General features: G+C 33.8%; 4 protein-coding genes across 4 annotated transcripts; 2 read left to right on the forward strand and 2 right to left on the reverse strand.

The window, feature by feature from the left end:
- Positions 1-1704: 1704 nt before the first annotated feature.
- Positions 1705-3880, forward strand: LOC122587366 (F-box/LRR-repeat protein 3). The gene has a single exon (XM_043759514.1). It carries the CDS (start codon positions 1917-1919, stop codon positions 3651-3653), a length of 1737 nt encoding a protein of 578 aa, XP_043615449.1. The 5' UTR covers positions 1705-1916; the 3' UTR covers positions 3654-3880.
- An 11081-nt stretch (positions 3881-14961) lies between these two features.
- On the forward strand, positions 14962-19072 carry LOC122589203 (proline-rich receptor-like protein kinase PERK2). The gene is made up of 5 exons (XM_043761453.1): positions 14962-15365; positions 18121-18171; positions 18316-18378; positions 18461-18529; positions 18705-19072. Exons 1-5 carry the CDS (start codon positions 15042-15044, stop codon positions 18816-18818), a joined length of 621 nt encoding a protein of 206 aa, XP_043617388.1. The 5' UTR covers positions 14962-15041; the 3' UTR covers positions 18819-19072.
- Positions 19073-20829: 1757 nt separating this feature from the next.
- On the reverse strand, positions 20830-22239 carry LOC122588337 (ATP-dependent DNA helicase pif1-like). Its single transcript, XM_043760446.1, has one exon. It carries the CDS (start codon positions 22237-22239, stop codon positions 20830-20832), a length of 1410 nt encoding a protein of 469 aa, XP_043616381.1.
- A 65-nt stretch (positions 22240-22304) lies between these two features.
- On the reverse strand, positions 22305-27645 carry LOC122588338. Its single transcript, XM_043760447.1, has 11 exons — positions 27513-27645; positions 27052-27276; positions 26627-26914; positions 26272-26352; positions 25948-26169; positions 25719-25838; positions 25165-25606; positions 24060-25000; positions 23434-23974; positions 22661-23316; positions 22305-22489 (listed from the first exon to the last, which is right to left on the reverse strand). The coding sequence occupies exons 1-11, from the start codon at positions 27643-27645 to the stop codon at positions 22305-22307; spliced, it is 3834 nt and encodes a 1277-aa protein (XP_043616382.1).
- Between the last annotated feature and the right edge of the window lie 239 nt (positions 27646-27884).

Consider the following 27884-nt stretch of genomic DNA (forward strand, 5'->3'; position numbering starts at 1 on the left):
AAGAGGGACTAACTTAAGGCTTAAAGCTAACTTATGTGAAAAAGAGTGATTTGAAGAATTAACCAGTCAAGGTCTACAAAGAAAAACATGGGAATCAATTTATGATTTTATCTGGATAATTGAGTGTTTCAAGCTGCTTAATTACATCGAAGCCCATTATAAAGCCCACCGCTCTACCTCCAACATGGGTAATGGATATATTATTGCTTTCTGGACCCAATGTTTCACATTTTCACCTAAATTCTAAATTCATTCTCGAGAGCCCATGATCAAGTTCAAAGAAAAAACACAAAAAAGATTTACCACTTGGAAAGTTGAAGTATTAGAGTCATGTCTCTTTATAAATCAAACACAAACTAAAATACCACAACTATTTTGGGTAAAGGGAATTTAGGCCCTTAATTAGGCAGTTTTTATACTATCACTCAAAACCGGTTATTACAAGTAGTACGAGTGAGTACATACTAATTCATACACATGTCATCCTTATATGGTTATATGTATGTGGAACTAGCTTAAAAGCAATCAACTGAACATTTTATATGCATATTAGCGAAACAAAAACACCAGAACTATTTATGTGTATTGCTCAATACAAAACAACTCATACATTATAAACACTAGATAGATTCGTAACTAATACAATATAAACACTAAGGCCTCTCCTTATAGAAACCAACATCTTCTCTTATTCTTCCACTATTCATCACCTTTTTTCTTTTAGACGCACGCCGTGCTACTAGCGATTTCGGCCATGTTGGCGTCGGACGCGCGTCGGACGGAGGCTAGAAGCCTTATAAGAAAGGGCCTAATATGAATATATGATATATTAGTGGCATTTCAAAGTTAACTTGTTAAAGCTACTTTTAAACTCATAACATTCTTAAAAGACTAGATTTTGTAAGTCAGTACGTTTTCTTTGTTAACAAGAAATGATATGTTAATAAAATAAAACTTTTGGATAGAAGCCAAAACTAAAAAATACAACTATAGCTATAATCTTTTATAAAACAAACTCAATCACCCCACCTTAAATTTAAGAAATTTATATGTCTATCTTAATATACCCTTATTTCCATTTTATAAATTGTGACTAAAATGTTCTTAAAAAAAATTCAGCCTCTGTCACCCCTCCACGCAGAAACACTTAGCAATCCCCACTCACAATTCGTCCCCCCTTCCCCTATTACACTCGACCGCAAAAATTGACCATATCTCCGAATGCAATGAAATTACTTTTACGTTAAGAACTACACCGTCACCGCCGCTGCATTACGTGGACACCAATTTAGTTTACATAACATGTAGGACTAATATGCCATAAGGGACAAATTAGACTATCTTTTTCTGCTACGACAGTTTATCAAAAAGAAAGAAATTGAAACAATGAAATTAAAAACGTCTAAACTCGAAGCAATACTTTCTTTGAAAATGACTCCATTATGGTGGGACTGCTCACCATCAAGTTAGACATATAGCTTCCAACCTCTTCGTTGTTGTCATCTCTTTGATTCACTTATAAAATTTTAAAATACTAGATTTGTAACTTGTGATTTTTTCACTCCTAAAAAATGTCATTTTTACATGATTTATGCATTAAAAAGCTTAGAAATAGTGTTTTTTTTTTTAAATATATAAAAAAAACTTGGTGTACGACAAGTCTTTGAAACAAATTACCTCTCTCTATTATTGTCTCACTTGTCCCATTTTATAACTTGAAAATAAATCAAGATCCCCTGTGGCGACATTCATAAATGGAGACTCGATTCAAAAAAGTTTAAACCGGCCAAAAGGGATAAGGCAACACCGTGGTGGCGATGATGTGGACATCATGGCGGGATCCACCTTCCTCCGCCACCACCATCTAATCCCTCCTCAAAATCCCCTCCATCCATCCATCCATCAACACTAAAAACATGGATCAACAACCAAATTACGAAGAATTACCTGAAGAAATCTGGGAACTAATCATAAACAGTTGTACATCCACCACCGATAATCACGAATCACTTTCCCTTACAACCAAACGTTTATTATCCTTAACCAACCGTCTCCGTCACACCTTCACCGTGATCGATCAAACTTACATCATCCACGCCACTATTTCACCGTTCTTTCGCCGTTTTCAAAACCTCAAATCCTTAGATCTAAGCAAACTAAGCCAATGTTATCTCCAAACCGCTATACACGAAATCACAAGTAATGCTACTTCATGTTCTAAATTAGAATCACTCGATATATCTAATCATGATTATATTCCTTGTATTGATTGTTTGAAAAAGTTTAAACTTAGGGTTTTGAAATGTGCTAATGTTGTTAACTTAAGAGATGTCGATTTATTACGTATAGCAAAATGTTTTCCTGATTTAGAAGAGCTTGATATTAGTTATCCTAGACATAATATGTTTAGGACCTCTAGTAGCATTAGGGACGTTATGGTTACGGATCTCGGTATTCGTAGTTTGGCTTGTGGTTTGAAGAATTTGATTAAGATTAATTTGTCGATGAACGTTCTTTTGACGGATAAGGCCTTATTTGAGCTCTCCGCTTATTGCAAGAGGTTGCAAGAGGTGATGTTTGTGAATTGTACTATGATTACCATGAGCGGTGTGAGGTTTTTATTGCAGAATAGTTTGGAGTTGACAAAGATTGGAATGTCTCATATTGGGACTACTGAGTCGCTCTTTGTGGACCCTGCCACGTCTGGGAGATGTTTATCTAGTATTAGCTTTAAAGATTCTGATGTTGATGATGAGTTTCTTGGGACGATTGTGGAAGCAAGTATTCCGTTGAAGAGTGTGTCTCTTCCTGGTTGTCATAAATATAGTGTAAATGGGATTGTAAGCCTAGTATGTGCATATCAGTCTATTGAAATTTTAGATCTTTCTAGGAATAAGTCTCTTAGTGATAGATCTGTTGTAGACTTGTCTCGGTATCTACATGATCTTGTTTCGGTCAAGTTCAATTTCTGTGGTAAGCTAACTACTGCAGCCTTATTAGCTCTGATCAATAACTGTCCGTTTCTTGAAAATGTTGAAATGGTACATACAAATCTTGGTAAGGAAGAAGATGCGGTTATGGGTGCCGTGAAGCAGCCAAACTTACGTGTTAAGTCTTTGAAGTTGGCAGGAAATTTGCATCTGAGTAATGGTGGTCTTGTCAAGATCACTTCGGTTTGCCCCAACTTAAGGCTGCTTGACGTGAGCTCGTGTACAGGTCTTGCAGGCTCATTAGGTGAGGTCTTTAGGGTCTGTTCTGAAATAAGGCATTTGTGCATACAAGATTGTGGCAGGGTTAAGAACATTGGTTTAAGCATGAAGCCTTTAAAGCTAGTACAGCTGGATATGGCCAGGTCTGGGGTTAACGATGATGGGTTAGTGGAGATTGTGGTGAGATGTACTGAGCTTGTGAAGATTGATCTTGCTGGGTGTATGCATCTGACAACAAACTCGGTGAAGTACCTGTTAATGAAGTGTGAAAAGTTGAGAGAGCTTAATTTGATGGGATGTCCTAATCTACATGGTTTTATTGTTGAATGGATGGTGTTTACACGCCCGTCATTGAGGAAGCTTATTCCACCCTCATATGTTGTTACTACTGAAAGCCAACGTCGGCTTTTCTTGCGCCATGGATGTGAAGTTTGTGATCAGTAGCGGTTGAATAGAGTTTCTGTGTAGTGTTAATAATCATGTTAATGTGTGTGCCACTTGTGGTTCTTTTTGTATATAGCTTGTTTCTTTGAAGCTGCATTTTTCTTGTAATCTATTCACCAGATCAACATCTATTTGGGGCAGTTTGCACGTCTTGTATTTTGTAATTAGATCAAACTTATTGGATTATAGTAATATATTGTCTAAATATCAATGAATGTTTACACATATCAGATTTTGTATTTTTCTTTATTGTTCCAAAAATTCTGACCAAAATTAAACGGTTGACTGATTGTTGAATACTTCATAAACCACTCTATATCTGCAGAAAACATACTACTACACCAGATAGGAGACCGACAATGGCAATTGTCGAACACCACTAAGCTCCATTGTCGAACACCACTAAGCTGCACAACGAAAACTAACAACAGCCTATACATCCTATTTGCAGAACTAAAAGCAACAAGTGGCAGCTCACCAAGTATAGCTATCTTAATACACTTAATATCTTCTATAAAGATTATCTGTCTTCAGCATCCTGTATTCACTGGATTGAATAAGAGCATCCAGTTGCAAAGTGATAAACTACTAGCAGCCATAACAATAACCTGCAGTATCACTAACATGCCCATGGCACTTCCTCTGTGCCACCAGTGTGATCATTGTTAGGCGAAAGATAGCTGAAAGATTAATTATTGATAAACGATCACAATCTTGACTCAACTATGCTTTACTACTCTAAAAGAAATGAAGTGAAATTATTAAGAATCTGGAGGTAGTACCATGCTACAATAAGAAATCAATTAGGCAAGAGTCGCCCGTTACCAACCTCATAACATTCCCAGGTATAACACAAAGTGCAGTACTCCTGCAATAATAGACTAAGCTGACTTTAAAAGATAAGAGCATAGATTGGACGGAATACACCACAAACTAGTGACTGATTGAATCCTAAACTTACTACTGCAGAGACAAATACCTAGCTTCCCCTTATAACACCACCCCAAACTAAATTCCATATTATCCCCACAAAGACCATGTGCAAGAAAGGACTGCTCAACAAACAAAGACTTGGATTAACAAATAAACCATATGCTATATAACTAATGCACATTTCAGATTTATGCCTTCTACACCTCCAAACAAACCACTGCTGACAAAAAAAATTTACTTAGTAAGAACACACAAACCTAACACTCTAATCATAAAAGCATTTGAAGTATGAGTATAAAAAAGACTCAAGATGAACAACCTGAACCAAAAATGATCAAGTTGCACCCAAACCAGGAACCTCTCCAGCCTTATGACATCAGAACAATACCAAGAAGTGCTGCCCTCCAGCATGATAAAAAATAAGAAGTATGCGATAATCAACCGTGGCCTTAAATTCCACCCCCGCAACCACCTTCCCTACTACTTCAGTAACTTCAAGTTAAAATCCAAAACTGACTCAAACCAAGGCATCAAGGAAATGAAGACAGCAGAAGTTTACACAGTAGACTTGAAAGACAAAGGACATTAGAACCAATAATGACTTACAGCGATAAAACTTAACCCAAAATGTATCAAGTTGAGACCAAAGTATGACTTCAACCATCGGTACAACTGGCGAAACAACCCAAGATGTGTAAACTTTGTGCATAAGCATAAAACAAAACCCGAAATCCCAAGCACCTTTGCCAGTTCGAGAGGATCATAACCATTGTGACTCATAAGAATTGTACAGGTTTGACACTTCTAGAATAGCAGCCTCTACAGCCTGCTTTGAATTTTCACACCAGCCTTAATCTGACCATTACTTTAATATGTTTACGTAACCCATCATCAGATCTAGATTTGTTTTGGAATTGCTTCAAGTTTCCCTCTTGCCATAGAAAATGTACCACTGCTCAGTCTTCTAATCATACTCCAGATTAAGTTGTTCATTGGTAAAAACTGAACAAACTCAACTATATTATGCCAATTGTTACCACATTTTCATAACTGGTGTCACATCATTGGTTTACTATTTATACGAGGCAAATATATGTACATAAAATCCTTGGAGACTTGTTTGTTAAATGCATACAGGAACAAGGTGTAAAGATTAACACGTTTCTAAATAATTTGTCCTAATGAATGAGGATACTATTACAACAATATTGTGAATACCGACTATATGTGAATTTCAACCCAATTGGATACCCTTAAGATAAGGCCATATATACATTACATTACAAATGATTCAAAGTTACCTACTTCAGAAAAATATCCTTAAGACTACCTAAAAGGCTAAAACGTTGTATGACTCTGAACTTAAGCATTGGTGATTCTGAACTAGTGTGTGCGAAAGGGAAAAGAGAGTGGTCAATGTAATTAATTTTAAACTTTTGAAAAGTTTTCCTATCAATATAACTTATAAAGATGTATTTGTGCTAATAAATATTTAAGTATCTGAGAATAGAAGGTAGAATAGTGCATGGTTATAGCTAGGTAGAATAGTGCATGGTTTGTAAATATTTTGTTGATAATACAAATTCACCTTTAAGTTAAAAAAAAAAAAAAAAAGGCTAAAACGTGCCTAAAATATACATGAGTAGATGAGTCAGTCGGGTCGGACATTTGGTATTCCAAAAGATATGCTTTTGCAAGCATTTGTGTATTTTTATTCTCCAACTTAGATAGTTTTATCACAAGTCTTTCAATGTGAATTTGATTTATATATATATATATATACTAGGTCTTTTACCCGCATGATGCGGTTATTTAAAAATGTTGTTTTAGTTATATGAATATTTATAATAACTTTTAACAACTATATATTATTTAGGCATGTACATATAAATCTATATTATCATTAAATGGAAATTTTTACATTTATCGAAATAGATAAATTCAAAATATAGCTCTTATTATTTATGAAAATCTTTGCATTTATATAAAAACATACGTTATCAAATATTCATATTAACTATCACATATTATACTTCATGCAATACTAATGAACATAAAATGAAGTTAAAATGTAAATATAATGTAAAATCATAACGATCTTTTATTTTTTGAAAAGTGATATGTGACTTATTAGAATTTCATCACACTATTTCAAAGAAAATAGTTTCATAAAACTTACTTCATCAAATAATAAAATTCATAAAAGTTGAAAAGCTTTAATTAGATAAAGTTAGAAACCAAATTCAAATTATAATTAGATTACAAAGAACAAACCTATGATTCAAATTACGTTGAATTCACCTAGTAATTGATAATAGCTTTTATAAAACGTAAAATCACCACCACGAAAAGGATAAAAAAACTATATTACAATGTGATATATAATATTGGTTATATTGGATAGTAAAATTAAGAAATAAGTAATTTGAAAACCAAATATTTTCCAATTTTAAAAATAAATTTTAAATTCATACGGTTTTTATTATGATATAGAATGTGATTTTTTATTTTTATTTTTGTAAGATTTTGTTTATATATAGATTTTTTTTTTATTTAATTTAATAGTTTTAGATAATATAATTTTGTAGATTTATATATTGTAAAAAAATATAAAGATGCCACATAAGATAAAAACCTATGTGGCAATTTTTAAAAATAGCTTTAAATTGTAGAAGGCTTTAAAATGCTAGGATAAGTATTGTTTTAATATTTATATTTATATAGATATATATTTTTATAAAATCTCAACATAATCTATTATATTTATCTAAACTTAAAATGATCTTAATTCCTTTAAAATGTGCACAGTTCCAACTAATCTGGTAAGGTGAAGCTGATCGTTTTTATATAATTAGCCTTGTGTCCGCGCGTTGTTGCGGGTTAAGGGAAAACGATCGCCTGAGAAAGCCAGGTTTTTTTTTTATGTGATTGAAATAGATTTGGGAGATAGAATTGGAGGTGTAAAGTTTTCGTAAGGGTAATTTAGTCCAACTATAGAGGTGGGTATAGAAAGATATATTAAGTTGACGAGCATTTTAGATCTATTAGGTTCTTAATTACTTAAAGCTATATATATATATATATATAAAGAATAATACAAGTGGAATTTTTCCAAACATGCCTTTTCTACGAGACTATGACTTCATTATTGTTGTGTAGTTTGAAATTTCAAAGTTTTACCGAAGATCGTCGAGAGGACACCCATATTACCCTCATAAAATAATTACTAAAGGATATATGCGTAATGCCGTAATGAAGGTGCCAAATGTGTCATGTAAGAACTCGTTAACCTCGTTGTTAAAATATAATTGTAGAAATAATAAGTTTGACAAAAATATATAAGATAAGTACCTTACAATAAAGATGGTTTCGTGTTTAACAAATAAAACCATAAATACATTTATTTTAAACATAAATAAAACAAACATTCATTTTAAACATAAATAAAACACACATTTATTTTAAACATAAAACATAGAAACTTAAATATCTATGAGAACATCACATCATAAATCTTGCACTTGCTCGTAGCAATGCCCACTCTGGGAGGTACTAAAAATCAGGATGCGTCATACGATACTCCTCTAAAGCAAGTTCGACACGCCTCGGGTCATCTTCATAGACGTGCAAACGAGCATAGATGTGCCCGAACTCGTGAATAGAGTGGCGCATCTTCCGCCATTTTCCTTGCACACTCTCAAGGCTCCTTTGCTCGCCTTGATGATTTTGGATATTAATAAATACCTCCCTTACACGGCTCCAAAAAGTTCTTTGTTGTTGAAAAGCCTCTACATTTGGATCTTCGGCTACGTCAAGCCAAGCTCTCGCTAAATTCATAGTCTCATCCACTGTTCAAGTTCTAACCATTTGTTGTATGAGTGTATAAATTTTAGAAGAAGAATGAAAGAAATATGAAGTTTTTGGAGATAAAATGAGAATTGGTTTGATAATAAGTGGTATGTGTATGTATATATAGTGTGTAAGTTAGAGTTTAAAAAAAAAAATTAATAAAGACTTGCATTGGGAAGGGGAAAAGGAAGAAAAAAACAAAAGTAGAAGCCCGTTCAAAATCCGGAGGCTTCAATTCGGAACGTGGGGAACTCCCCCGGGACCGATGTCAGGCGTTCAAGAGGCGTTCCGGGTGATAGTTTCGAAAATGAACGGACTACTCCGGACGGTCTTATGTAAGCTAAAAACATTTCTCGATTCCAGGAAATTATCTACTCCGTAATAATTGTCAACTTACTTTATCTATGAGATGTGATAGGAAATATAATGAGGCACTCCACTCGACCACTCCCAATCCAATATGATACATTGTCTTTCCATTTATACAAAAGAAAACATAGCCCAAAAAAGGACATATTACTCGAAGAAAGAAAAAAGTAAAAGAAGGTTTTAAGAGTGTTATAAATAATGCCAAATAGTTATCAAATTAAAAGGTATATACAGAGTATATATTAAAGGATTAGTTTTCTGGAATGTAACTATCTTTGATCTAATGTTTATAGTAGAAAAAAACAATAAAGTTGTATGTATTGTATGTAAGCAACTCGAAAAAATGTTTACTGTATGTAAGAAAACATATGTGGCAACCATATACAGGTGCCACTTGTTAGATTTTAATTGGTCGAAACGAAATTCTTACATACAAAAAACATTATTTCGAAGTGTTTACATACAATAACACAACTTTAGTTTATTCCTACTATAGACATTCGTTCAAATTTTCTTATATTCCAGGAAACTAATCTCATGTATTAAACTTCACAAACAATCTAAACTAACACTAAGTATATAGAAGTTACTAGTGCTTAGGCCCGTCCAATGAACTTTTAGTTAATAATAAGGTTGGCCATTTATTAAATTAAATATTAAAAAAATAGAGGATTAATAAGGAGAGAGGATTAGGCTCAAAGAAGAAGATTAAGGGTGTCAAATGGACGAGTAGTCTTAAAATATATTAATCAAAGCTAAAAAATTAAAATTCAAGTATATTAAATGGATACCGAATAAAATTAAAATACCTAAAAATAAAACATAAAACGATTCAATTAAGGCAAAAGGTTGAAGAAGTAATGCGTAATAAACTAATCTTTCGGGGAAGGCCTATCATACATATTGAAATCATACTCATTATCAAAAAATAAACATATATTAATAAATTAAAAAATAAAAAAGTTGCATTGCGTACGAAGATCAAGTACTAATTGTTGATGGATAAGTTTATGCTTAATAAATCTCTATATATATTATTAGTAAATTGATTCTTGATGACAACTTTTGATTATAGACGAATTAAAAATTTACATAGTAACGGTATGATTCGAGCAACCATCAATATGACCAATATCACATCTTAATCAATACGAAAGCTAAAGAAGAAACATATGAAAATTAACTTCATATAAATATTGATTCTAGTTTACTTTTTTTTTCAACTTTAGTTAAATAAAAAGAGAAACAAAAAGTGTACAGTATATAATTTGAAAAATACATATCAATTCATTAACAAAGACCATCTTGAACGTTTTGATTTTTTTTGTATTGTTCCACCCCGATACAGTCCATATATGCACAACACGGAGTAGTAGATGATGGTTAACATGTGTTGGCTTAAGATCTTCAAGATGAATTAATGTGGTCTTATTTTTTGTTGTTGAACAAAAAGTCATAATGAACCTATAACGGACAACAAATTAAATTAAAAAAGATAATAATAACAACAACATAAGAATTCAATGTTAAATAATAATAATGATGACTAAATATGAAGAAAGTATATAATAAAAAAACTCGTTTGGTAGTCGATCTTAGTTTTTTTTTTTTTGGAGAATATGTGAGGGTTTTTTTAAAGTGGTATATATAGATAATAATAATAATAATAAAGATTTTTTTATTAAAGGTCGGTGATGTGTATTTTCTAGTCTTAAATTTATGAACACGAAATACCTAGCTACTGACTACTACACACTTGCGGGTAGTGAACCCGTTTGTATGCAATATAGTTGACTTGGTAAACCGAGGTCGAACACAAGGACTTAATAAGCAATTGTTACAATAAAATGATTCAGATTAAAAGGGGGTTTTTTTGTGACCGAATTGTCACGTTGCAAAGTTAGCGAAAAGTTAGTAATCCCGTAGGATTAATTGCAAGAGAATATTTGATTGTTGAATCTTAACACAGATTTAAAAATGAACACCTACTTGGATTAGCTCACATGCCAATCATCGGGTCTAAATATTACTTGTATTTGTTGAACGACTCAAAAAGTAGACAAGATGAACTCCCGTTATACTTGAAACTTTAACTGCTCAAAACATAATTATTGCTCCCGCACTTAATTTCTACTCTAAACAGTTAAGCATTAAATTCCTGAGTTGATTTTATGATTTAATCTTTTGAAAGCTTTCTCCCGAACTGCTTATTCGCCTAATCAGATCCCTCTATCATAAGCGTTTACACATTCAAAATGAATTTAATTGTTTTTAATCTTTATCGTTGATTTCTCCCGAACTCCAACAATTTTAGGTTAATTATAGACCGATTAACCATTTCATAAATCAATTGACAATGACATAGATTTCTCCCGAACTTCTAATTACAATTATCAATCAATTAATATAAGAGTTGAAAACAATATTTAAATCCAAATAAATGTGGATCTTCGATTAAACATATAAACATCGTTCAACATTCACAAGCAACATTAATTCGACCCTATGACATGCTTACTACCCAAGCGGGTGCTAAAGATTTAGCTACTCATATTAAAAACACAAGAACAAACAAATAGAGAATAAATCATATTATACCAAATGAATGAAGATAATCCGGTAGCAATGATGATTATAATCCAAAGCTGAAAATATGTGAAACCCTAATCACTTGTTTGCTCCAAAGTATTCCAAGCTATGAGAAAACTAATAAAATTGTGTTAAGAATTCGTATAAAGTGCAGAACCCTAACTGAACCCATATACAAAATACGCGTGTAACGGCCGTTACTGGGCTAACTGGCCGTTACACTTATACTTGACCACCAACGGGCGTTACTGGAGTAACAGCCGTTACTCGCTAGTTTATTTCTAACGGCCGTTAGTCCACTAACTGCCAGTTACAGGAGAAACTACAAATCGCCTCTATAACGGCCGTTACTATAGTAACGGCAGTTACAACTTCCAGATTTCGTTTTCTTCGTCTTTCGCTTGATTTCACCCGAATCCTTCTCCTATTTCTTCCATAACTTATGAAAATCGACCAATTCATTCGTCTAATCAATTTCCAACCTGAAAACACTTAACACACCTTCAAAGCATCGAAAGTTGGATATAAAATTATCAAAATGACGAATAATTGGTCCTAAAATCACGTGGGAAATGGTATAAAATATGACACATCAATCGGCCATTATTTATTAAATAGATGATTAATAAGGATGGAGTATTCGGCTAAAGGAGGGTGATTAGGGGTGTCAAGTGTACCTTAAACCCCCTCTTTTAATTATATTATAGATGATAATAATATTATAATAAATTCCTATATTGAAATATAAAAAACTTAAAAGTGGTTCAATTAGCAAAAACCGGGAAAAAGGTTAGGTTCAAACTTTAATCCAGTTTGATTATACGAGGTGACTCGTTAGGTGAATCTTTTTTTCTTCTCATGACTCTTAGGAGTTGCAGAGTGAACTTGGACCGAGTCAATGAGAGTCACAAGCTAATAATTGTTGTAGTTTGATATCATGGTTATGTAGTGTGTATTATATTTATGGTTACATCATTTCATATGTTATTTATATATTTTTGATGTTTTTAGTATAAATTTGAAGATAACTATAAGTTTATAACTTAAAAGTATCGTTATGTAATATTCAGGTAAATGTATTGTAATACTAATAGTTTCTTTCTAGATAAACATATGGATATTGTATAATTATACTGTATAATGTAGTATATAAAAATGAACTGACTCTTACGAGTTGAGTCACGTTTCAAGCTACGTATCAAAAATTCATGTTTTTGAGTCAACTCAAAAATTGTGAGTCGACAACTATGATGCACATTACCGTTTAAATTAAGTTGTATAACATCGATGTATATCACTAAATGCTTTCTCCAAGTATTATCATATCGTTTTATAAGTTTTAAAATACATAAAGATATAACCATTACATTAACTTTACTTAATTTTCAGTTATATCAAATTGATTATTTGTAAACAAATTTTGGTTAGATAAAACAAATATTGTGACCATGTATTATAACAAATATTGGTTACGATTATTATAAGTCTTAACAAATAGGTTTGTGACCTATTGGTAATGTATTAGATCTTGGATAAATACATTAAGAATTCCCTTCTTACATTTGTAAAATTAAATTATCAGGGGGCTTTTTCAAAAATCTTTGTTTCATCCTATGACATACATTGTTCAAAATCTGAGACACATTATTCGCGTTCTGCATACTGTTGATTGAATGCTACAACAAGTTCTTATATCATTTTGATGTTTGGGAAGAACAAGTATTTTAACCTGGGCGTTGCCCCGGGAGAAAAACAAAACTCTCATGACAAAAGTTAAAAAATATTAAGCCGAAAAATAAAATTTTCGTGGCAAAAGTTAAGAATAAAAATTGTGGTCAAATGTAAAGAGAATGAAATTTTGGTAACAAAATTTGGAAACCAAAAGTTAGGTGGTAAAAAGCAAATAAAAAAACTTTCAGAGCGAGAAAAAGTTTCCGTAACGCAAATTAAAAAAGTAAAAGTTATGTGGTAAAAAAAAAGAAATAAACTTTTAATGAGAAAAGCTTAAAACCAAAAGTTATGTAGCAAAAAGTAACTAAAGCAAAACTTTAGTGGCAAAAGTTAAAAAAATTAAACTTGAAAACAAACTCCGTTAAATACCTTTTTGTAAGTACCGTTAGTTAACCAAACAATACTTAACGGTCGTTAAGAGCGTTAGTTATTTTAGTTGTGCAATAAGTACTTGTAACTTAAGCATGTAGGGGTGTACTTTTAGCTACAGTACTCCCCCCTCACATGCCAAAGTTGCATTTTAGTATATATATATAATTATACCCAAATCCTATATAACTACTAAAAAGTAACTTTGGTATGTGAGCGGGGAGTAGGGATGACAACGTGGCGGGTATTGTCGGATATCCTGATCCCCATCCCCGTCCCCGGTTTCCATTTGTAATCCCCATCCCCGTCGAGGATATAAATTACATCCCCATACCCATCCCCGTCGGGTATCGGGGATCCCCGTCAGGTATCGGGTATACCCATTTTGTGTAAACATAAATTTATTGTAGCATAATATAAGTAGTAGAACATGTAGTTCGACATATTTTTGTATATATAGACTAATATTTATGTTAACTAAATGATAAAAAAAATATAACACATAAAAAGTATTAAATAAAAACTCTAAGCCTAATATAATCTTAGATTAAACTTAAAGTAATTCTAAAAAATATATATAGTAATTTCGGGGTCGGGTATGGAGATCGGGGATTTACAGTTTCCCATCCCCGTCCCCATCGGGGAATACAATTACATCCCTATACACGTCCCATCCCCGGTCAAATCGGGGATTCCCTGGTCAAATCTGGTTCGGGTATCGGATTCTCCATCGGGTACGGGTATTTTTGCCATCTCTAGCGGGGAGTACGGTAGCTAAAAGTACTCCCCTAACTCCCTAAATACTTAAGGTACAAGTTGTTACTGCACAATCAAAATAACTAACGCCCTTAACGATCGTTAAGTGTTGCTTGGATAATTAACGGTAGTTATATAAAGGTATTTAACGACGTTTGTTTCCATGTTTAAGTATTTTAACTTTTGCCATCAATGTTTTGCTTTAGTTACTTTTGCCACATAACTTTTGGTTTTTATGCTTTTTACCACATAACTTTTACTTTTTAAATCTTCACCACGGAAACTTTTTCTTCCTCCGAAAGTTTTTTTATTTGCTTTTTACCATTTAACTTTTTGATTTCTATATTTTGTTACTAAAGTTTTATTTTCTTTACTTTTAACCACAACTTTTTGGTTTCTAAACTTTTACCGTAAAAGTTTTATTTTTCGCTTTAATCACAAGAGTGTTATTTCTCTCCTGTAACAACATCCGGGTGAAAATACTTATTTATACTACATTTTAAGGATGTTAAAAGAACCATTAATTGATTATGCAAAAAGAAAAATAAAAGAAAAACACAAGAGAAAAAAAAAGAAGAAAAAGGGAGTGGGGGTTCGTAACTGAGAGAGAGTATGGGCCCACCAAACTCCAATCCATTCCTTGCTATAAACTTCACCCATTCCATTCCACCAATTCCTTTTTTCCACTTCCCTTTTTCAGTTTTTTCATTCATTCATTCATTTTCCACTCTCTCCTCCTCCTTTTCTCATTATTATTATTTTATTTTTATTAATATAAATATATATTCCACCATGACTGATGATGACTGGCTTACAGCAGCCATCTCCGACACTTCCGTAGTTGCCGAATTCCTCCTTTCTCTCCATCTACCCACTTCCCCACCACCACCACCACCACCGTCGTCTTCCTCTTCAAAGCGTCGGAGACCAGCGCCACCACCAACGTGGACCATTCGCCGCTCCAGAACACAACCCCAACCGCTTCATCAACCACCTATTTCTAACAAATCAGACACACCTAGAGCTAGCCCCAGCACTCCTTTATCTTGGTCCCGTGCCACTTCCGTCAGCGGTGGTGGTTGTCCTCCAATTCCTCATGTTATCTCAGGATCTAAGGTTTGTTTTCGTATCCTTTATGTTCACCTCCTTCTATATATACATATACGCACACATCTTATATATCTATATCCACATATATATCTGTAATCTATATGTTTATTTAATATATATATATATATATATATTGTATTTCTTTTTTTATGTGTGTCAGCTGATTGTTAGTTATTAGAAGGTGTGTGTACTCATTTGCTTCTTGTGTGTGTTTTTTAATTAATGCGGTTAAATTTTATTATATTTACCATAACACCCCCTTCAATTTAAAAATTACCGTCACGCTTTCATGATTCGTCACAGATACGGTTTTTTATTTCCACTTTTTCTAATTTACCTTTTTACCCTCCTCCTATGACAGTCCGTTGACCGAGTAATTTTCTACTCGTATAATTTTGTGATTTTGAATTTGATTCGGTGTTTAGTTTTAGAAAAAAGTGGATTTATTTAGAAACAAATGAGACTTCCGTTGAACGCGTAGAGTCAGAAAGGCTGATAGACTTTTTTAATTAATTATATTATTTTCTTATACGCTTATTACTATATCTTTGATGATAATCAAAAGGGTATTTATGTAATTTCGTTTATAATTTAAACACATACTGATAATATATATGCATATACATTATTGTGTCGAAATCATATCCATCTACTTTGGGGAAATAAAGGGGGTGCCACTCAAAACCCATTGGTAAAAATGTTGTGGGCAGTTAGGGTTGTTTTTGTCATTTCACCAGTATAAAATGTTTGTAGGTGGCGTGTTCTGGTGGCAAATTAAGGGTCTGCTTTAAGTTTGGTGTGTGAGTTTCATATAGCATTCGTAATGTTATGGACTTTATCATTTTCAATTTCGGATCACATCAGTTTTTTCTATAAACTGGTCTCATTAATCTATTTCATTTTTACTTTCATTAGTTTATGGGTATAAATTCTATTTTTCTATAGAATATTAGAATTCACCAAATAATGCATTGTCGTCTATGCTACGGAATACACGTCAACATAGATTTCACCTCGGGTAACATTCGATAAGTTTAAAGGGTTTTAGAGAAAATTAACATGGTCCTTATGCCAAAATTGACACGCAGAAATAAAAAAAATTAAAAAAAGTATCCAAATTTTGCTGTTGAAAAAGAACATAAATTTCACTTAGTGGGGCGGGGCGGGGCGGGGTGGGGTTGGGTGGAATACTGAAATGTATCTGAATGTCCTTTTAGTCATGCCACTTTTGTGATTTGTTTTACTCATTTTATTATAGATATACAAATATATATATCAACTAACTTTATGCAATTACTAAATTCAGTGGTACAATATGATTAATATCTCTTAACAGTAGCATTGTAATATATATGTTCTCACACAAGTTGCGGGGTTGAATCTTTTTAGATGAATATTTCGAGTATTTGAATCTCTTTTTAGGTGTGTATGTTGAGCAGTCTAAAATAGGTCTCGCGAGCAGGCGACAAGCAACAGAGGTATATCAATTAGGCTGCAAACATTTAAGTTAAAAGGCTTTTCCGTTTCTCAAATAAGCTAAATGAAGTAATCATCATTCCTTTATTCATGGGATTTGATAGATTTAGACTGAAATTATTTACTATCTTTTTTCCCAAAACACAAGAAAGCGGTGTTTGACAAAGTCAAAAGTGATAATAGTCTTCAAGTTGTTTCAAGGGTTCAGAATAGATGGGAATATGGGATCTGTTTCTGTTCTTTCTCAAAGTTACACCTCTAGGCAACATTAGTCCTTTCTTTCTTTTTAAGGTTGGTCCCAACACTTCTGGTGCATTTCTGGTACAAAAATTTATAATGGAACTAGTCTTTGTTTTATATTATATATTTTCCTTTTAACTTAAAACTAAAAAAATACAAAACCCTTTTTGGGTGGACACAAGGATTTATTGGTCACAATGTATTAAATATTAATTGTGTGAAGCTGAGGTGGATGGTTCTATGGATATCCTTAATTTTTTGGACTCAAGTTCAATTTCTTCAAAAGGAAAATAAATTTTGACTTTGAATAGTATTTCTTCTTTTTTTTCTTTCCAATGGTAGCCAGCCAACCAGGTGTAGTTTTAGACATAAATCAGATAATAAGACAATACTTATAGTTATTGTAGGGTATCATTTTCCTAACTTCACATATTTGTTAGAGAATATGTAATGTGATCCCATAATTATGAGCTTATGGGCACTGCGGTAATCTATTGTATACAATTATTTTATAAATATAAAACAGGGGAAGCCTGAGTTTTTGGGTGACTTTGGATTAAAACATAAGGTCATGTTTAGTGTGGCAGTGGTCAAACAAACATGGCTATACATGTGATATAAAATATTTGAATGAAAAAGAGTTTTCATTTTTTATATAGACAATGTGAAAAGCTTCCATCTTTGAGCAAAGAGGTTGGATTCTTGTAGCTTTAGTGCTTTATCCAAGATCTAACAAGCTTAGGTTTATTAAAATTTTGCTAACTATTGTCTATGGTTGTCATTACTTGTGCACAAGTTTGTAGTCTTCAATCTTTATTACTTATATATGGTTTTTCATATGTCAAATGAAAACTAGTTGAGACTTGTTGACCGTTTACTTAATACTATTCTTTTCAAACCAAAAAAAAAAGAAAAAGAAGATGACAATAAATAAATTGGTGTTGATCAAACAATAACACATCAATGTTCGAAGAATGTTGTCATTGTTTTTCAAGTTTATTCAAGTTGCCACAACCCATGATTCTCATGTTGGTTCCTTTTGCAGGTTATGCCACCTAGTGAAACCAATTCGGCCAAGAGGTCAAAAAAGAAGAAGGTGAGTTGTATACTTACAATCTTACATAACATATCTTTAAAAGGAAATTCTAAAATCAGCTTTGTCTTTAGCTTATCTATCAACTAACGTCTTATAAAATCTATATCATATTTTTTTGTTAACATAGTTTCATTGAATGTATAGACTTTGGCTGCACTTAGAGAGGAGGAGGTATTATTGATTGAGGAACAGAATCTTTTGAAAAAGGTATGATAAGACAAAGTTATCAATTTTAATGGTTGAACATAAACTTGCAGCCCGTTGTGATTTGGTTTACTTTGTCACACAGAAACTTGCAGCCCTTCAGGCTAACTGTGAAAAACAGAGAAAGGAGAATATGAGCCTGAAGCTAATGAAGGTATATCTTCTATAACTTGCAGCTCTTCAGGCCTTTGATATCTCCATACACAAATTAAATTAACACTAATGTTCAAAAATGACTTTATAACTCACATTCGAAGCTAATAAAATAAATAATATCAACAAAGACTTTATAAATCGATTCACTAATATAATTATACTTTCTACTTCAGCTGGATATACAACAATCAAACAACCATTTTGAAGCAGTTAATGAGCGGAGAGACAAAGTCTTCCTTCCTGATCTTAATGTTCCTGTCGGAGAGGATGTGATTGTCGGTTATTAAGAAGATCATAGAATAAATCTAGTATATTCAGGAATAGACAAATAAGTTCTAACGGCGAATATGAGATAGAAGAACTTCCCAATTTTTTTACGAAATTTGGAAAGTTGTTAATTATAAATTATTTAAGGTAACTGAGGATTTTAGTGATGAAATCTGTAATAGATGCAGTTGGACATTCTTTCATTTAGTCGGTTTTGTAAATTGTTTTACCTCATTTTCTTAATTGGAATATAAATATTACAGGTGTTATGTAACTTTTACGGTAGATGAAAATTAATGTTTATGGTTCATTTGACAACGTAAAATTGCTACAGTTTATGGCATTGACCAGAGTTCATATCATGTTCTCAACTATTGTGATATTTAATATATTGACAAAAAATAAAGTTCGAAATATATAAAGTGATAATCAAACAATCTTCAACAAGGTTAAAAGTTGTGATTACACTGTGCACACTGAATAATCAGTTCACGTTTTGATAAGCTTTATCAATCATAAATGAAAAGTATTGCTGCTGTCTTGTGTTTGTATCTGTTCAAATTTTACAACATGAAGTTCCCACGGCCGACAGCCCTATTGTGCACAAATAATGAAATACACCACTATTGTAGCGAGGCGAGTTGAGTTCAAACTCGACTAATTTCGAAGCCGAGTCATTTAACTTGAGATAATACTAGCTTGTCTCCATGAATAAAGATCGAGCTAATTAACTTGTGATGAACAGTTTCATTGACTTCTATATATTCTTAAATAAGTAGCAGGTGGCTGTCTTTTGTTAATCACCACAAAAAACAATGACATTGTAGCATGCTAAGTAAATGGGTCATTGTCATTAAGTTATAAACTAGATGGTAGTAAAATTAAACTTGATTATCTAGTAAAAGTTAAATAATAATGTAAATCAACTAAATAAGTGGAAATAGGAATATATGCTTCGTACACTAAATCCAGATTTTGTATTTATTTCTATATATATATATATATATATAACTAGGTGAAACCCGTGCGTTGTACCAAGCTCGTTAGTAGTCTACGTGATTCATAGAAAATGACCTACATATAATCTAGCACATATTACGTACAATACTTTGTTAGAAAAACGAACCACATACAAATAAGAATGATATTATACACGTACAATGATTAAATTGGTCTATAGAATTTGACCAAAAGGAAGCGAAAAGGGAAGTACCAAGAGTAGTCTAGATACATAGATTAAAGAGTAAAAGCTTAAAGATTAAAATACGGATGATTATAATAAGCTTGACTTTTGGTTATCATAACATGGTTGACAAAGCTCACCACTAAAAACTATATGTCCAGTTAATGTAGAAGTAATGCAAAACACCAAAATACCTCCTAGTAGTACGAATATATCAAAAAATAAAGCCAACAGTCAAGAATGTCCATCAAAAGGCATGAGTTTTATCATTATAAAGCAAATAAAAAATGACTATCAAAAGGCCTTAAAGCAAATAAAAAATGACTATCAAATGGCCTTAACAGTCGCAAATATCCGATGTCAAAACATAAAATCAAAACCCGGGCATATAAAAACAAAAATCCAAGTTTAAAGGGCAAAACAAATTGCATTATTCAATAAGCTAAGAACTTCGGGGGTTGCAGAAACAATAATCGAGTTATACTACTCTTCATCACTCTGAACGCTTAGTCGGCTACGTATCTTGTTTGTCGAAGACTTTCAAGATTCAGGGGCAACATCAGGTTCCTATTTGATTTACAGCGGCATACAGAAATTGTGCAAAAGGAAGACATTAGAACCACATTTGAAAAAAAACATCCTATTTGATTAATATTTGATTTTTGTATATTTATCATTTTTCAACTATAAGGTACCACAAATTAGGGAGTTATGTAAAAAAATAAAGGCATATATATAAGAGGCTGTGATGGATTCAAATAGTGACCCAGAGAATAAACAACGTTAAAAATGACACTCAACCAACAAATTTAAGAATGAATTATGTAGCAAAAGAATAAACATACCGGTTATAAATTGCTCAAAACCTCCTTGAAAACAACGTTCTTTGTGGTGTTTGTAGGCTTGCCATCACCATCCAAACTCAAAACCTTCAATCCTTTTTTGCTTTTTACTCTCGAAAGGGCAACATACAACTGGCCGTGACTAAAAACTGGATTCTTCAAGTACAAACCAACTTGGGCCAAACTCTGACCTTGACTTTTGTTGATAGTCATGGCAAAACAAACCGATAACGGGAACTGTCTTCTTTGAAAACGAAATGGTATTCTTCTGTCCGATGGGATCAGTTTCATGCGTGGAATGAAGGTGATTTTTCCCGCATTGCTACCAGAAATTATCTGAGCCTCGATCACATGCTCACCAAGTTTTCGTATTTTAAGTCTGGTGCCATTACATAATCCACCTGGTTGATCTATGTTTCTAAGTAACATAACAGGGACACCTACTTTTAGAACTAGACGATGGTGTGGTATGCCAGAAACCTTAATACTATTGAGAAAATCTTGAGTGTACAACTTTTCGTTAAAATCGGACCCCTCATCTTCACATATCGAATTTGCACTCAGATAGACTTTCTCCTCACCGGCAATTTTTGACATGACATGCTCATTGATGATATCAACTACTTCATGCGTAGGTGCAAGAATAGCTTTGTCTTGAAAAAAGGATGGATCCGACATATTTGATGAAATGTCAGGATAAACTGAATCAACAATAGAATCAATGGGTTTCCTCCCTTCATCTTTTATGAGGATGTCATCTGGTAATTCAATTGTAGCTTCACCATCGTTTGGTTCATTGACTGTGCCATTTCCAATATCTAGAATCCATTCAGCAAATTGTCTTATTTCTTCCAAGTCAGTAGATTCCCCAACTGTCAACCTCATATTTTTTGTGAGCTTCAAAAGTTTACAATGATGCCATAAATATGATGACTTCAGAGAAGCCATAACAACATCCTGCCTTGACGCATTAAGGAGAACCGGCAGCACCTGTCTAAAATCACCACCAAATACTACAACTTTCCCACCAAACGGTTCATTCATGTTGTTCGGGTTGGATGATCTCAGATTGTCCCTAAAAGTCCTATCTAAAGCTTCAAAGGAATGCTTATGAACCATTAGGGCTTCGTCCCAAATAATGAGTTTTGTTTGACGTATTAGACCCGCAAGATCACTATCCGGACGAATACAACAGAATGATGTTTCAGTAATATTAATTGGAATAGCAAACCTCGAATGAGCTGTTAGACCACCTTCAAGTAATAGGGCTGCTATTCCACTCGAGGCTACATTCAACACAATTTCTCGCTTGGAGCGGATTGCAGCAGCTAATGTTTTCCAAACAAAGGTCTTGCCTGTACCACCATAACCATACAGGAAGAAAACACCTCCTTTGCCCCTATTTACAGCATCCATTACAGTGTGATATACGGTTTGTTGTTCATCTGTTAAAGAGGAATAAAGTTGCTCATGCTCAGTCCTTAGCAATCCAACACTATATGCTGTCGTCTCGTCATCAACCAATCGATTTCCTTCAAAATGAATTCGGTATTATCTGGATGTGGCATGTTGTTAAAGTTTGTCAAAGAAGAGCCATTCCTTTTCAACAGCTCCTCGATTTCGTTCAGTGTCAAACATTTCAAGTCATCATCCTCTAGTTCAAGATCTGTGTGTACATATATATAGAGAGAGATATGTAAACACAAGTCCACTTCAAAAAGTAAGTATTAGTTAAAAAAAAATATAACCCTTTCGAGCCTGAATAATATTAGTACTTTGCTTCTCACGTTACAAAGTGAGAAGAGGTAATATATATATAACTAAGTAAAATGATAACCTGGTCTACGATGTATACGCCTTTCCCTATACAATATGTCCTCTGATAGCAACTTCCACGTTGTGTTCCAAACAGCAGCAGGCCGGGTAAGGCTTTCTGACATCAAAAGCATAACAAACATTGTACGGAGAAAATGACCAGAAGCAGATTCACTGGCCTCCTGAATGCACTGAATGTATTCATTGTCATCTTCCAAAAGTCCTAACTCGTAGCAAGCCTCTTGAAAAGTTTGACACTTCTTGCCATTAACCGTTTTTATATCTTCATATGACGTTGGCCCCACGACGTGATTCAGCAAGATCCTAAGATAAAATAAGTCACTGTTTCTAGGTGAACAATGATGAATCCTTCCTATAGGCTCGCCTCGTTGTCTCCTTTGCCATTTCTTATCTTTTGCAATCCAAGTAAACTTTTCTACAAATTGAGCATAAGTTAACGTTTGTGCCAAGTCATCAACCTTGTTCATTTCCATCCACATTAAAAACTTGGTTGAATTAACAGACTGGCTCTCAAGTACACACTCCTCAAAAGTATCTGGATCAAATACAACATTTTGTTGTTTTTCCAAATGATACGGAAGCCTAATTACCGCCAGATACCTCTCATGAATATCGAAGGCATATATCCTCCAGGCAGCCTCACACGCAGAAAGATACCTGTTATATTTTCATGTAAACCAAAAAACAGGTATGAAACAGGTAGTTTACACTATGTAGATATCCTAATTTCTGAATGTATATAATACATGGCTACAGAAATTCAATTAATCATACCTTGCATCAAAGAAGTCCTTAATTTCGTCTTTTTCTTCATCATACACTCCTGCTGTAACTCGATCGGGTCCCTTGTTCATGTATTTGAACAAATATCGGATAGAGCCATGCTGATTGCACCATTCCGTATTCATATGAGCTTGAAACATTTTCAAAAGTGTGTCGTTATAAGGAACAACATAACTATTGTCCAAGGGGACATTGCTTTTTAAAACACTTCGACCATTATCACGCCTTCTGTAAACTGGATGTCCATCTTTGTCGACCGTGGTATGTTCAATAAATTCTTTTGGAAAATTTTTGGAACAACTGTTGGTCTCGACCATACATGGAGAATTCGGATTTGCTTTACCACAAGGACCATGCATCATAGAATCCGTGACTAATTTATGCAAGTCAGGTTGAGTTTCTTCATCGGGGATCTCAGCAGAAATGATGCGATCAATGTCAGCGGGTTCTGGCAATTTGTAATCCGCACCTAAGAAAAGACAAATATGCGCATGTGGAAGACCTCGTTTCTCGAACTCTATGGTGTACACATCTGCCATATGATTAAAAAAAATGTATTTAAGGTCACATTTTACAATTATAGCAATGATCATGATGTAACGAACATGCAAACTTACATGCTTCAACTTTCCCAAATAAATGATCTTCTTTAAAAGTCTTCATCAATCTGTCCAATTTCATCTTAAACATTCTTGCAATATAGTCTCCTGCATCCTCTGGACTAAGCCTTTCATCTGCCAATACTCTTACAAGTTCCGGCCACTTTGGGTTGCAGGTAAATGTTATAAAAAGGTCTGGATAACCAAATTTTTTGCAAATTGCCATTGCATCAAGGTAGTTTTGCATCATATATCTCGAACTTCCAGTAAATGAGGAAGGTAGTATTACACCCTGCCCAAGATAAGTCGCCTCTATATTACCTTTATTTACTGCCTTAACTAACCTGTCGTAGCTTTCACTTCTAAGGTTACCTTGATTGAACCGTATGTATGATATCCTTTCCGACTCAATCATGGTGTATGCATCAACCAAGAATTGCTGAAAAAGTTTCCTAGACTTTAATTGCAAACTTTGTAAATGGGGTCTGTGTTGGATCATGTATGCAAAAAATTGCCGCATCGTTACTTTGCTGGCTTTGCCTGTAGTCAAGTCTTCGACATTATTGTGATATATGTCTACACGGTAACCATCTTCTGCATAAGCGAATATCAAGGGATACTGAAGAGCAAGGTACTGTGGATGTAGTTCACTTATGCGTTGCAGATCACCAGAATGGCTTTCGATGATGATATCTCGTTTGTCAAACGAATAATCAATGTCACCAGGTACTAAAGCTGCAATTTCTGGTGCAGTTGGGAGACAGTAAGTCCTTCCATCCTTTTTTCTGGTTCCAATCAGTTTTAGCTTGAATGATTCGCTAGGATTTTCTTCATACCTATCCCTGGCAAGGCGGAAGGTGCCGACCAGTAGGTTGCAGGCGTCCAACATTTCTTGAATATCCTTTATAAGATCTTTGTCTAATGGTTGAATTTTTCTGGACGATGACGGGTTGTCTTTGCTGTTGTTTAAAAAAAATGACAATAATAAAGTATGCTAATGAAATATGGTAAGGCATAAGCTGTTATACAAAGAAATCTAAGTATTCATATAAAACTTAGTGATTGGGCAATTTATTTAACTTATATGTATGCAGTTAGATTCCATTATTATTTAGTAGCATACCTCACCGCATTCAATCTGTGTTCAACCTCATTTGTAGTGTCATAGATGTACATTTGAGAAAATATTGGAGGGGAATCACCAACAGGAACTAAACCGCCCAATCTATGACAGTTCCCGCCTTGGATGCGAAATACATTAGGACCACGTCCCTTGTTAGCTTCTTTGTCTACTCTACCACCCATGGAAGTAAAAGAAAACATGGTATTGTATCGACGAATATTGTCCAAAAAATGTTTGCTTTTTGGGTGGTTGCCTGTGTACAGCTTCATCAACAATTCAGGAGGGTCTTTCGGGAAGACCGGAAGTGCTATCTTGCCACCCTTACAACACAATGTATATGATCCGGACTTGCCTTTCCCACTACCTCTCAAAGTCTCGCTATACCACAACATTGCTCCACAGGATTGACAAGGGTAAATTGGATCTTCTTCATCAATGTACTCTGTTAAATGAAGAAAGATTAATATTGTTATTGCGAAAAGTATGTAGTACCATTGAAGATATTGTTTTTTTTTTAAAAAGATGTGTTTAAAATGGAGTCTTAAAATGTTTACCAGTAGAAATGCCCCTACGTGAATTGTCATTCGTGTCATCATCCTCAGCATCAAAATCAAGTCTACGTGTCTCTGAAAAATCAAATCTGGTTGCATTGATATTCTGACCAATTTGATTTCCTGCAACTTTTTTAAGCACATGAAATGGAAACATTGAGCTGAAAGTATAAATTGTGTGACAGTAAAATAAGGTAATAAGTTGTGATATATTTGGTAACATGGGTAAAACCATTTGATGTATGTCGGCGTTTGGATCTCTTAGCGTCTAATATATCTTTGCGGCGCTTTCGTGCTTGGGCAAAACCTTTAGCTCTAACAATATCAATATTGATCTGTGAGGTGTTGGCAGACGATCGACTTTGATGATGTAGGTTTGATTTTCGTTTGCTTCTTTGTACAGTCCCAGATGAAATCATATTAACAGGTAGTGTTGGTTCCAATAAAGTCGATCCTTCATGATAAGGAATCACAACATCAATAAAAGTATGAAAATGGTTTGCTGGTTCCTCTAGATAGTTAATATATGGTCAATATAAAAAAATAAGTCGATTACCATGCGACAGGAGTGATTTTGGAGACACTAAAAATGAAGGAGAGCTATATGATGAATTATTAGCTGACGAACATCTAAGACCTATAAGACGATAATAAGCTTAGGTCTAATAAGTACAATAAATCTGATCAAAAAGAAACATAACCTTGTTAGAGATAAAAATAGAAATGTATGCTGGTATATTTCAACCAAATGGTAGGTGTGTTGATCCCATCAGTGTGAATTTCATATTTAAGTGGCCGGTGTCATATGCAGAATATGGATTGTGCTGTATAGAGCTAAAGTATAGCGGAATTTCAATCTCTACATATGAGTTTTTTTTTTGACAAAATAAATATGAAAGTAAACAACATACCAAGTTGAGGAATTGTTGGAGTACACGGTCCTTCAATAGAGATTCGTTTGCGTTGGTCTAATATGCTAGCTGGAGAAACCGTAGGGTAGTACTTAGCATAAATATTAATAGGGTTCTGTTGTGAAGATTTATCCCTTAGAGATGCTCGACGACTCATCCTTGCTTGTAATGTATGGTCCTGAGGTATTGGAGTTATAGTAGCGTTTGTGCTCAGTGCTCGCGCATTTATTTGATTCCATGTATTCGTTACATCTTTGAGAGGTTGTATGTGACTAACACCTCGGGAACCTATACATTTATGCAATAAAAGATATTTAGCTTTATCTCCTAATATTGTATGTTCCGTGAATAAATTATATAACCGGAGTAAACGTCATGGTAAAGAAAATATAGCTTCATATAATAATCGATATTAGATATCATACCAATGTGCGGATTTTGAACACTACTCCGTGTTCCAATGGCTATGCCTTTTCCTTTGTCGAGTCTGGATGATGGAGTCGCAAAAGAGTAGGAATTTGCATTGCTAGTACCAGATGAATTAGTAGTAGTTGATTGTTTACCGGTTATAGATGTACGACGATCTATCCTCGTCTGAAATGTATGCTCTGCATAACCTGGAGATTGAGATTTGTTTGTGGTCGATACCCCTGTATTTTTTTGAGGCAATGAACTTGTAACATCTACAGGAGGCTGGACATGACTGACTCAACGGGAACCTAACAAAATTACACGTGGACTTGAGCACATAAAAACCGAGGCATATAGAAACAAAATCCAAGTTTAATTAAAGGGCAAACAAATTGCATTATTCGATAAGTTTAGAACTCCGGGGTTGCTGACATCTCCTCCATTTCTAATACTCTTCATCACTCTGAACGGTTACCTGCGTATCTTGTTTGTCGAAGACTTGCCGGATTCAGGGCAGCATTAGTTTCAGTTTGAACTTCAGCATCTGGATAGGGGCGCTTACCATGTGGACTATCCGCAGTGCTAACAGTGTCACCCAGTACAGACATGGAGTCCTAAGACAAAATGAAAAAACTAAAATTAAGTATGTATAAATTATGCAAGAATGGTGCATTATTCGTGTATATCTTATATTAAGCTTATGTAAAAAACTACATTAAAACCACCTTCGATGCAAACATCCTACTTGATCAACATTTGACCTTCGTGCAATGTACAACTACTTAACTGTTGACTGTTATAAACTCCAAGATCAACATTACTTTGATTAATAGTAACAGATATAAAT

Source organism: Erigeron canadensis, chromosome 2 (genome assembly GCF_010389155.1).
Source record: "Erigeron canadensis isolate Cc75 chromosome 2, C_canadensis_v1, whole genome shotgun sequence".
Classification (NCBI taxonomy): domain Eukaryota; kingdom Viridiplantae; phylum Streptophyta; class Magnoliopsida; order Asterales; family Asteraceae; genus Erigeron; species Erigeron canadensis.